Below are 13,332 nucleotides of genomic sequence, written 5' to 3' on the forward strand. Positions count from 1 at the left end.
TCCTTCCATCATAATTTTGCCCTGTCAGTTCCACTCCTGATTTTATAAGAAAAATACTGACCAAAACAATGGCCGAAATACTATGTGTGAACATAGCCTGTGAAGGTGAATTGATGTGTGTGCATTAATAGTAAAGACGGCTTTAGACTGTGTTCCCACAACATCTTTTTTTGGCCATTTGAGGCCAAATAATGGCTGTTATTTATAATGACTACCATCATTTGTACAATAATGGCTGCTTTTATGGGTGTTATTTGGCTTTAAAGGGAACCTGTCACCCGCCGTGCCGGGGTGACAGGCTCCCGACCCCCCGTTAGAGCCCCCTATACTCACCTAATCCCGCCGGATCCCGCTTCTGGAGGTGGTCGGGTGATGAAGATCTCAGCCGCTGCAGCCGGGCGCGCGCGCTGAGAGATGAGTCCAACGCTCATAGAGAATGACGGAGCGCTGGACTCTCCTGTCATTCTCTATGGGTGTTGGACTCATCTCTCAGCGCGCGCGCCGGGCTGCAGCGGCTGAGATCTTCATCAGCCGACCACCTCCAGAAGCGGGACCCGGCGGGATTAGGTGAGTATAGGTGGCTCTAACGGGGGGTCGGGAGCCTTTCACCCCAGCACGGGGGGTGACAGGTTCCCTTTAAACGGCCAAAAAAGAGATTGTGGAAACATAGCCTTAAAGCGAATGTACTATCAGATTTTTACATGAATACATTGGTGCCTTTTTTGAACCACAGCCTGGTTCCCGAATGTCGGGCCGTTCTGTTCCGGGGCACCAGCCCGGCCTAAAGCACTGGAGGCAGGTGCACCTGCCCCCATTGTGATGTACTACTCTCCCCTATGTGAATTAATGAAGCCACATCCAAGAGGGGAAGGGTTTTTTACACTGGGGATTGGTGGGACCGCCTCCAGTGCTTTAAGACCAAGTAGGTGCTGGGGAATAGAACTGAGCCATATACCTATTGGGGGAGATTTATGAAGTCTGGCGTTTTTTTATGCCGGGCTTACAAATTTCCCTGCAGCTCCAGAGCTCAGAGGATTTATGTAGAGGCACATTGCCTCTACATAAATCCCGATCACACGGAGCCCGTCCGTGCAAAAATTTTGAAACCTACGCCAGCTCTAAGCTTTCAGTATAAGGTTTCAGTATAATTTTTCCACTGGGAAAATTATAAATGCAGTGCACACAAAGGCCGCACCCCCTCTGCGTGCTGCCGCACCTCCTGTAACGCCCCTTCTCCGCCCCACTGGCAAAGGTGGCACAGATAGGGCAGATGCGAAATAAATATTTGCAAAAATACACTTTGCAAATGTTTTTTACGCAAAAAAAAACATCTGCGCCAAAAAAGGCATTTTCACCTTTTCATACATGTCCCCCATTGTGTATAGGAAGAAAAGGATTGGGTCTCAGAATTTCAATATGCCCCATCCTTTTGTTCTCATTGGGAGATAAACTGTGACCAGTGATGTATGGCAAGGACATGCTACCCTTTCCTAGTTGAGAACACATTCACCCTCATCCAAACTGCAGTGCATGTGTATTCGGCTACAGACACACACCATAAAATAAAATAAAAATACAGCCCTAGTTCAATGTTATAATATGCTCCATTGAATTCAATGGGAAATTAGTGGGCACCATCCAAATAATGAACATGCTCATTGTTTATTACCTTTTTTTTTTCCTCGTAACATTTATTGTTTACATAAAATTATGACTTTTTATAATTTCTTTACTGTGTGTAAACCTAGTCTAAAGGGTCAGAGGGAGTAGCTGTCAGCCGAACAAGAATTCAGCTAAGAGGTATGTAAAACATATGGCTAGGTTAAGGCTATGTTCACACAAAGTTTTATGAGGCAAAAATATGTTCCTAAATAATGATCATAATCGTTATTTATGGCTGTAATTATCAAAATACATATTTTCCTTCAAAAACATTGTGTGAACATACGTTAAAGAGTTGTCGTGTATTATAGCAAATACAATCCCTACAAGGGCTATGTTTACTCAGTATTCCTGTCCTGTTCAGTCTTTTTTCAACCAAAATCAGGAGTGGAACTGACAGGTCAAAATTATAATGAAACAATTTGCACAGTTCCTGTCTTTTCTATTCATTCCTGGTTTTAGACTGACATGAATACTATGTGTGTGAACATAGCTGTATACTGTACCTGCTGTTGGCATTAGAGAGAATCTGTGCCATACATACACAAGAAATACACTTTTTACACCAAAAATACATGCCTTCCTCTTGTAAATGATACTACTTTTATATTTGCTACAAATTTTCTACATACAAAAATAAAAGCAAAATCTTCATTCTTGGCCAATTTAGCTGTAATTTACCTTATAATAAAATATTGAGGGTTATAAATAGTTGTATATACAACACTGTGCTCATGTGGTAGGGAATTAGGATAATGTAATGCTTACTTTTATTTAGGGTATATACTGTACAGTGTAGTTATGATTTCACCCTAACTTACTTCTATGTATACTAGTGACCAGATGGAACGAGGTCACAAACCCTGTATATGCAATTAAATAATATTCAATTCATTTAAAAAAATAAAATAAATAAAAAAATTATACAATTTAAAGTTGTCAGAGTCAGTTGGCACCAATGCACAGTCATGCATGCCCCAAAGGTGAGCATATGATATCCTTTTGAATAATGTTTGTATAGAAAAGGTTCAATCTGGTAGACAACATGGCTCCAAAAATACAAAGTGAAGTTAAGCAAAATCTTTAGACACGGCTTCTACAAAGTTTGGAGCAGACATTAAAATTCCAATAGTACAAATGATGGTAAAGATAGAAAAAGCCATAAGACACAATCGGTCGACCACAGATGCTGCAAACTTCCACTCATTACAGATAACTTCATCCTCATCTTGGTCTCTGAACCTGTTAGCAATATATCGCAGCTCCTCCAAAATCTTGGTTAATTCATGCTCCCCTTCTGTGTGGCGCTGGTGGTGCAGTAGGTTTTCATCATGTGTTGGGGAACAGGCCATCCTGCCACATATTACTCCAGAATCAGTGGTAGGCGTGCAGTGGATGCCTTCTAAGCCACGAAATCCAATATAAAGCATGTTCCCATTATTTGACTGTTGACCACTTACAGTGTTAACTTCAACACTCGCCATGCTACAACGTCGTTGCTTATTATTATGCTGGCAAACAGGTCTGACCTTATCTTCACCTGGTCTCTTCATTCTAAGGAACCATGCACACCAATTTAATAAAATAATTCTTGTCTGAGAAAGAGAGGAAAATAACAAGACAAAAGGTCAATAACTTTACAGTAACATCAAGATTACTTCAAGCTATAGAGTAAAAAAAAAAACGGCAATAGTGTTACATGATATTTATGGGAAATTGCTGCACATCACTGTTGGAAAACAACTTCATCTAAACAATCGGAGGATAGCAAGATTTTATTGTATATTTGGCTATGAAAGATAACATGAGCGTTAACCTTATATTTACATCTTGATAAAGACTTAAAAATGTTCAACCATGAAGTTTGGTAACTAAGCAGCCAATATTTAAACCTGTTTTATAAGAAGAAAGATCTGTGTCTTTAAAAAAAAAAAAATGTAGTGGTGGCTTAAACTTCAAGTCAAAAGGGAACCTTTAACATTGAAGACGAAGTCACTTCTGCCCATATCATCTTACAGAGCAGGAGGAGCTGATCAGAGTGATATATTGTGTTGTGGGAAAATTTACAGTATATTTTTTAGCCAATGGATCTCAAGTGGGTGAGCATGGTGAGAGTTGTCAGTCTGTGAATAGCATCGACCACTTGACTGCTTAGCCCAGATTGGTCCGAAAATGTACATTTAAAAAAATGACAAGTTAATGTGGGAAATTCATCAAAACATAGCTAACTTTTTTTTTGCTAATCCATGCCCTGCTAGTCTAATGGACAGGCAAAGGGTGCAGAAAAGGATCAAAGGGGATGGGGTCTCTTCCTGTGTCCTTGAATTTACATGGACAGCAGTCTCAAACTTATTAAGAGGTATACAAGACACAAGGGACACAAGAAACATGCATCCTTGATAAATACCCCAATGTCCTTAATGTTCTAGGTAGGGACATTAAAGACATTGGGGGATTTATCAAGGATGCGTGTCTTAGCTGTCTCTTGTATGTCTCTTAATAAATCTAGCGCATACATTGGCTGAAGTCTATTCCCTCTTTGGGTGCGTTCCCACGTTCAGAATCTGCAGCAGGTTTGATGGCACTGATTTAAATTTACACATTCAAAGCAACTCTGCAGCTTCAAATCTGCACAATCAAATCTGCTGCAGATCCTGTTTAGGTGAAATAATTCTATTGACTTTAATGGAGTTCCTGAGAGTTACAGTATTTTTGGCAGAAAGCACTGCACAATGCTTTATTGATGCCATAAAAAATACTGGAAATGGTTGTGGAAATTATGAATCCCATTAACAAAAGTGTTAACAGAGTCTTCATATGTCAAATAAAATTTCAAACATTGGGAGAGATTTATTGAATCTTAAGCAGAGAAACAGTGGAGCAGTTGCCCATTGCAAATGAAAAACCTTTTATTTTTTGAGCTTTTTTTTTTTATAAAAGAAATAATCTGACCAAATGTTTCTTTGCAAAAGGTTTAATAATCTGATCAAATGTTCATTTGAATAGGGTTTGATAAATGTCCCCCGTTATGTTTAGAGCATCGTTAAGCAATATACTTATTCTAAAATAATAATAATAATAAACTTTTTTTGAGATACTTAATCTTGAGAACACAAGGAGGAAAAGACTTGGAAACTGTAAAAAAAGTTTAATTAAGTCAAGGTCTGCAGACAAGAATGTTCATCCATAGCAACATTGATGCCGTTGCTAAGATGGAGCATCATATTATTCAGCTTTAACATCTCTGTATTTCTGAACTCACAGAAAAAGCTTTTGCTTGTGGTGCACATTAAGATTTTCTCAGAAGAAAAGGATGAAGACAATCTGTGCAGCTCTTCAATATGCAGCAATTGAAAGAAATTGTTTCAGAGTGAACAGACAAAAATACATCCTTCTCCAACAGTGCAGTAATATAACTGCATGCTTTATGGCGGCCTGGGATGGTTAAGTAAGTAGATGCTAGCAGCTGCCAATTATAAGATTTATGATGATATATGTAATTTTATGCTACATTTACAGTTCCAGTCATCTAAGACTTTTATTTTTTGCTATATAGTAGTCTCTGTCCTCTCAAAGCAGTTTTGCCTTCATATTACTCAATAATTTAGAATATTGACTTCAGGGAAGCAATTTATATTATCATATCGGTTTTATGCAGTACAGAAATCTAAAAACAATTATTACTAACTAGGGCTATTATGGGCTATTAACCTTTATTAACTCACAGTATTTTATTAATTCTTTAAAACTTTAATACTGAGGAAAAATATGTTTGACATGTCCCGAGTTTTGATCGGTCAGGGTTTCAGCGTTGAGACACCCACTGATCACTAAATACAGTACAGCTGCAAGAATAGCATGGCTGTGCCCTTCACTCCCTGATTTGCTACTCACTTCAACTCATTGCAAACTTACAAAGGAACTCATCTTCTGCAATGAGTCAGATTGAGCAGCAAGCCAGCAAGTGAAGCACACAGCCAAACCAAGCCACCAATTTTATTCATATTTAAGGTATGTTCCCACACTAGCTTTTTGACTGTTGTCTCATAGGATGGCCATCATTTTGAGGCTTAAATGGCAGCCATTATTTTATAATGATGCTAGTGATTGTGGAAATAACAGCTGCCATTACTAAATAATGTAAGAACATGTGTTGCCAGTTCACAGCTCCTGTAAGTCCCATTCCACATGATCCATACCTTGCCAAAGTGTAGGATGCAGAATTACAAAAGAAAACAGGTCACCAAACCTTGACCCAAAAAAACAATCAGGGCATCATGTGGTAGACCCAGACTGGGACGCCAATGAATTTCTGGTGATCAAACACCCTTAGTAATGGGTGGAATGGAATGATCAAGTTTATATAGTCCAACTAGACCAGGCACGTATTGAAGTAACTTCCTGGGTGTTACTACTATATGCTATAAGCTACTGTATGTAAACATGGGTATTGTTGTCCTCAGACTGACCTACAGAATAATTATATTACGTCAGTTTTACTGGAGAGTGCACTGTGTAACAGCGGATCTTACTAAATATTTTTTTTTTCCAATTTCATGCCACAAAAAAAATTTTGAAGGTTTTTCCATCCATTTTATGGTAGATTTAAAAAAATCATTAAAAAGTTCAATTGTTCCTGAGTAAAACAAAACCCTTATATGGGCATGTAGAAGGAAAAATAAAAGTGTTATGGCTCTTAGAAGGCAAGGAGTTAAAAACCAAAGCACAAAAAACTTTTCTGTCTTCTAGGCCAAAACCCACTCTGTTCTTTAGGGGTTAAGTGATAGTAATGTTTTAAACTATTTTCAGTCTGACCAGGGGCATATGTATAACTTCTAACTATAAATCTGAAATTTACTTTAATTTGGCATTATTTTACTGATAAAATGCTGATGCTACATTGCTACCAGGCATATGAGCATTGCCATTCTTTAATTAAAAATGACTTAATGCCAAGCAATGTTTCAGAGGTTACACAAGGCTCCAGAAAACATAGTTATGTCTAATACACATAAAATTATTCTCCGACCATGAGCTCCATAGAAAGCATAAGACTTTGACTTGGTTCTTATACAACTACTATAATTACGTAGACTTTATATTTTGAAAGATATAAATGTAATATATGTCACAATAATGATCATCATGCTCTATTACAGCCAAAAGCATTCCCTCCCTTTTGGATGACTCTGTAATTGCACATTTGTCATAATGAATAGTATCTGGTAGTTGACTAAATGGAATGTTCGAAAAAGGGAACATGCATTTATTTGAACACTCTTTTTTACAGAAACCATCATTTAGACACTGCAGTAGATTTCATGCATAGGCTGTTCTTTTCAGTCTCGGCACAGTTTAACTTTTGTGTACAAATCAGGACTTTTAGGAATCCAAGAACTCAATTATATATTTTTTCTAGACAGATGAGCAGACCTCAGTAAGATTTTACTAGTAAATTTTAGTCTTCTGGATAATCTAAAAACAGCATGAATATTAAGGGTAGCTTCACACACACCGTATAGCAGCGGATTTGATCTAAATAACTGAACACAGCATTAAATCTGTACCACCAATTCTGCTGCGGATCTGCTGCTGATCCGGTGTGTGTGAAGGCACCCTCAAGGCTAAGAGCATCATACTGCATTTGACCGTTCCATCCCATTTGGAAAACATAATTGCAGGTTATTTCATTTACCAAAATTTAGAAGTTGCTTACGTTTAAGGTGGGGGTCCCATCAAAAAATCCCCCTTACCTTATTTATATTTAGCCAGGAGATGGCAGAGATTGAATAACAAGTCAACCTTAATGTGCATGGCTCTCTCCATTCAGACCTCTATGAGAAATGTAAATTGGTATGCAATACAAATTTATCAAACCTTATTCAAGGTTTATTATTAGGAAATATGTAGACTACCGTACTATTGACCCCAGCAAAATGTTGGGGCAGGAGTAGGATGAAAATTGGAGGATCATTCAGTTATAGGGTGGCTGGCCTCAGTCTTTAATTTTTTGACAATGTAAAGGGTTATAAAGAGGGTGGGGATTTTAAATGCTATGGGGGGGGGATGTATAGCTTATATAGGATGGAAGAGAATAAAATGCATATTAAAAATAATAATAATTTAATTAATTACAAATAAATGACTCACTAAGCAGCATATTTCTGAAAGCCAAGTGTTAGATCCTACTTGAGCACCCATACTAATTCCGGGAATGCTGTGTTTTGTTTTATAAAAATATTTAACTTTTAGGCTATGTTCACACAATGTCAAAAAAAGAGAAAGGCATCCGCCTTTTCTATTTAAAAAGACGTCCGTTATTGCCACAATGTAATTGACTTCAATACATTAAAGTTAATGAAATGATAAACACCTAATGGACATACGGGGGGGGGGGGGGGGGGGGATTTATCAAACATGGTGTAAAGTGAAACTGGCTCAATACCAATATTGGTCAAAGTATTTTAGCAGTGGCCATATGGCAAATACATTACAAGCATGGCCTGTGAAACATAAAGGGGCTTACAACAAATCCTTATTATTTTTAATTTTGGTCTTTCAATTATCTTATCTGCAGGATATTTCCCATTATCAGAGATCACATTTGATTTTTGCATTAGAACAAATAAGTGTTCCTCTGATGTGACTGGAGTTCTGTTTTGTTACTTAGAAACTGGCAATTTAAGTAAGAAGAGTCTCAGTCATACTGTGACAGTGATTTAAGTAAATCTAAAGATAAAAACATTACATTGTTTGCTTTAACTAAAAAAAATATAGATCTTTTAATTAGCAGCACTAATTCCCAGACAAAAATTGATTTGCAGGAACTTAAAAATGTGAAGATGTTGTCTCATAGCTGAACAGTTTTGAATATTCCTTTGAGATACATATTATGCACAATTCAAGGTATATTGCTAGGACAGACAATACAGAGAAAGTTGCAGAAGACATTAGACTTTAATGAGTTTTATTACAAATACTTAAAATGTGCTATTTTACAGATTTTACCGATTTTGTACTCCCATCTACACATTCAAATGTCCCCCCATTGGGTACCTTCACATGTGAACAGAATGTTGTACCAACAGCCGTCATTGCAATGAAAGGGGTGCCCAAAACGCGAAATGACAGGAGTCATTTTGAGGAAGAAAAAAATTAACTGAAAAAAAGATCATGTGAACATAGCCATAGCCAAAATGTTTTTTATATATGTATTTTATAAGAATTATTATTATAATTTCAGGGTACGTTCTTACGTACAGGATCCGCAACAGATCCGCAGCAGATTTGATGCTGTGTTCATTTATTTAGATCAAATCTGTTGTGGATCTGCTGCGGATCCGCACCATCAAATCCGCAGTGATACTGTATGTGTGTCGCTACCCTAAATGTATTTTTGGTCTCAGAAAAGATAAGCCTTCATATGACTCTGTAGATGGAAAATGAAAAGAGTTATGGCTCTTAGAAGGCAAGAAAATAAAAACTAAAACAAAATAAGAATAACTAGCTGTGTCCTTAAGGATTTAAATCCTCCAGTTACCAGCTTCTGGTTTTCTAATTAAATGTATTTGTTTATAGATCTAATATATGTAAATGAACATAAGATAATTAATACTTGTTCCTACTAAGCTTTAGTAAGCATCAGCATAACACATCCAAATTTACTGTGCTCATTTCCTTTCTGTGAAACAGAAACAACGTCTGTTCACTGTTCTAGTGTTGGTAGTATATTTAATTGCATAGCTTACAAATGTATATATAAATGTTTTCATACATGAACAGAATGCAGAATACTTTAAATTATACTGTAGTAGTTAGAATTATTCTGCACATGCTGATTTTCCTTCCTGTTTGTAAGCAAGTCACTTTTAATTGCACTTGCAACCACATGAGCTTTAAGAATACTGTAACCCCATGCTGCATCTTACAAACACTATGCAAGAGGCAATTTGAAGACATATCAGGAGGAAAATTATTTCCAATAAATTACAAATGTACCTGATTCAGAGCTAAAGTCATTTTCCTATTATTATTGTAAGATACCTTCCAATGGGGAAATAATGTTTCTTTTGCCAACCCCATCCACTTCCCCTTGGCTACATTGATTTGGGTGCTGCCTAGCAAGCAAATATTTCAGGATTTGTCATTCAGGGAATCTTACAAAGGCAAACTCCAACTTATACATGGGATTTGTTAAATCTCCATAAATCCTGAAATGTTTGCTGCAAATAATGTATCCATGATCTCTAGGTTTTACAATATGCATAAATTGGAGAACATACCCATTTTGGCATTTTCCCTCCATGTGGATCATGATGGTGATATTGTAGGACAATAACCGTTACAACCACAGAGAGTCCCACAATTATCATTGTACTGGCAAAGTACTGGGCTGAAAAATATAATATAATAATGGAAGACCAGAATTATTACATGCTTGGACATGCTATTCATTTTAAAGAGTATGTCCAGGTAAGATTAAAAGAAAAATCTAGGCAGAAGCGAGTGCTACACACATGGCAACTCAATGGTCCTAGTCCAACCACTGCGCTGCAACTCCACTCAATCCCACCTTGGCCCCTGATTAACTGAATGGGCAGCTCCTGTGGGGTGGTGGGACAGGTGAGTGGCACCTCTTTATTATGTTTGCAGCACCCCCTGCTGCCCAGCATTTTTAATTTTGCCTGAGCAGCGCCTTTAAGTTATCATATTATAAAGTCATTTTTAGATAACATTTAAATCAGAAATTTTTTATAATATAGAATAATAATTAGATAATAAATCCAAATAATTCTTAAGTTATTTGAACGTAAGTTATTATGCAATCTATTTATAGCAAGCATAAGGCCCTATTAAACTAAACAATTATCAACCTTTCTTGGCCGATTACCGGCCAATAATCGTTTAGTGTATAGCGCATATTGAATGGCAACGATAACCCAACATGCAAAAAGTCAGCTCATCGCGGTCTTTCAACATGCAGAAAGAGCACTACTGACCTTCATGGGAAGCCCAAATGATCTAAGCGTCATTTCGACAGCTTCTCCTGCTACTCCTGGTGGCCTTTTCCCACTCATTCTCTGTGCGTGTAATAGCACAGGCAGGGAGTGGGGAACAAGGGGGAAGGCAGCCTTTAACTGAAAGGTCGGCGCTCACTTCCTCCAGATTATCATGCCATCTCTACACATGGAAAATAGTGCTGTGGCTAAGAGCACTATTACTGATAGAGAAAAAAAGAAAACTACAAAAGTTACAAACTACTACAACATGGAGTCAATGGAGAAAAGTTACACATAGGGGGACGTTTATTAAGTCCGGCGTTTTCTGCGCCGGGCGTTAAAATGTCCCCACAGTACAGAAATTTATGTAGAGGCACACTGCCTTTACACACATCCCACGTGCACCAGTGTGTGCACCAAGAAACTTACGCCACCTCAGAGCTGATGTAGGTTTCTTTATCATTTTTCGGTGAGAAAAATGATAAATGAAGCGGACCCAATGTCTGCGCCCCCCATTCTGCCCCTTCCACACCTCCTCCCCGCCTCCCTGGCGAAGCTGGCGTAAAATGGCCAGATGCGAATATTTAATCACAAAAGGGTCATTTGCGAATACATTTATTTGCATCTGGCCATTTTACACCAAAAAATAGAACTTTTTTCTTTGATAACTTTCCCTCATTTTTGAAATTTCAAACATACAGTATCACACCTGCCCAGTGAAAATACTATAACAGCAAACTGCAATGTGTTAACCTAAACTTACACAACTGTACCTATGGCAAATTACAATATACAACACATGAAATCCATCACACATTCTATTTTTTTAAATTCCATAATTATGACAGTACTTTTATTCTATATTATGCAAAATATATACAGAAACACAATACTGATGAATTATATAATTACTGACTGATTTGGGATCTCTGGTCAGGGGTTTATGAGGAGATCCATATCATTATCCTTACTAAACTTGATTTCTTACTGATCTCTATTTATCATGTATCTGTTTATTTTTATAGATAGAAGTTTTACCTATTAATGGAACTGAATCGGATGTGGCTGGCATTATCTCCGCTACCAGCAACATGAATACAGTAAGGGATAAAAGTACAGTTATACCTAAAACAAAACAAGAAAGAATAATCAGAGTGAAAGAACAAAAATACAACAGAGAATACATCATACCTATGTTATGTTGTGCTTTTAGACATCAAAAGAATGTTCACCACTGTAGGAGGGAAGGACTCCAAAGTCTATTCTCATCTGGAGAACTCTACATAACTCAACCAAATTAAGAACACTGTTATCCTGTAACAATTTATACTACCCCGCCCCAACTTGCTGGTCTCTGCTTTTCACCTGATTTCACTTCTTTATCCATGAGCCCATACCTCTTATATTGCTTTTTTTTTTTAAGAAATTGAAAATAATCATGAATTCTGTATTAAATGGATGCATTTCCTACTGAACATCATAAAAGGAAAGCATTCTTCCATTGTTTCTAGGCGATATTAGGACACAGAATGGACTCACACTACAAGCAACTTGTAGCAGTTGTGAAGATCACAAAAAATTTTAAAACATTTTGGACATGGTCTCCTTGTTTTAGTCTAAATTATTAAAGCAAATGTACCATCACCAGTACTGATTTTTTTTTTTTTTTTTTTGCAGTACCTGATCGGTGCAGGTGTGGGGATCCTGGTGCTACGGTCCTTTTTTAAAAATGGCAATGGGTTCCCACTCTCAACGCCATTTTCTATTTGAGCACGGCCTAGCTCGGAACAGGGCAGGCCCGGTGCCCCCCCCCCCCCCCTTACCAGTGTAACAATAAACCCTCCCTTCGGTATGACAACCGGAGCAGGGGTTATCATCACACTGGGGGGGGGCACCAGGCCTGCACCCAGTGCTCTGGGCTGGGCAGGTGCTAAAGCAGAAAACATTGCCAAGCGAGGGAACCTGCAGCATTTTGAAAAAAAAAGGATTTCTGCGTTGGCGCTGAGCAGGTATGACAAAAAAAAAAATCTGTACAGGTGATGGTACATTTGCTTTGAGGGTGGGTTCACACATAGAGGATCTGCAGCAGATTGGATGGCACAGATTTGAAGTTGCAGATTCAAAGCAAATCTGAAGCTTCAAATCTGCGTCATCAAATCTGCTGCAGGAAGCCAGAAAAAGGTACAAATATTGGTGCAAATGTACACCTGTGGGGCACAGTCTTCTGTTTTACTGTGACTTTTAGACTCAATAATGCCACCTTTATTCAAATGTATGCCCCTTTTGTGTGCACCACTGATTTTCCTTTTTAGATGGGCAAAAGATAGGCCAATCTTAGTAATTGTGGTCCACTGTGCATATGTAGAAGGAGGCAAATTTGCTAAATGAATGTATTTGCAATAATATATAACTTTAAAGTATGAGTTCTGAAAACACCTTTTCACAAGCCACATCAATGTTTTAGAGTTGCAAAATATATACCAGTTATAGTAATTTTGGACCACTAAGCCTATGATTCTGGAATACCAAACGGTAGAAGTCCTATTTGCTATCATACACAAGTTTGCCAAGATCTTGATGCCTTATCAGTATTAGGGTTTTGAAAGAAGTTTTCAGCATTGCGTATGTAAAGCCACAAGCCCACTGTATGAACATGCCTGTGTAAACAGAG

General features: G+C 37.7%; 1 protein-coding gene across 5 annotated transcripts in view; it reads right to left on the minus strand.

The window, feature by feature from the left end:
* Nucleotides 1–689: 689 nt before the first annotated feature.
* The window catches only part of LOC138779064 (neuronal acetylcholine receptor subunit alpha-7), a 175,003-nt gene continuing 162,360 nt past the window's right edge, over nt 690–13,332 (minus strand). For all 5 annotated transcript variants that reach the window (XM_069956557.1, XM_069956558.1, XM_069956560.1 and 2 more), the window contains 3 exons: nt 11,700–11,786; nt 9,945–10,054; nt 690–3,257 (listed from right to left, as the gene is read on the minus strand). In XM_069956557.1, coding sequence (XP_069812658.1) covers nt 2,733–3,257; nt 9,945–10,054; nt 11,700–11,786 — 722 coding nt within the window. In that variant the 3' untranslated portion in view covers nt 690–2,732. The remainder of the gene's footprint in view (nt 3,258–9,944; nt 10,055–11,699; nt 11,787–13,332) is intronic.

This window comes from Dendropsophus ebraccatus, chromosome 1 (assembly GCF_027789765.1).
Source record: "Dendropsophus ebraccatus isolate aDenEbr1 chromosome 1, aDenEbr1.pat, whole genome shotgun sequence".
NCBI lineage: Eukaryota > Metazoa > Chordata > Amphibia > Anura > Hylidae > Dendropsophus > Dendropsophus ebraccatus.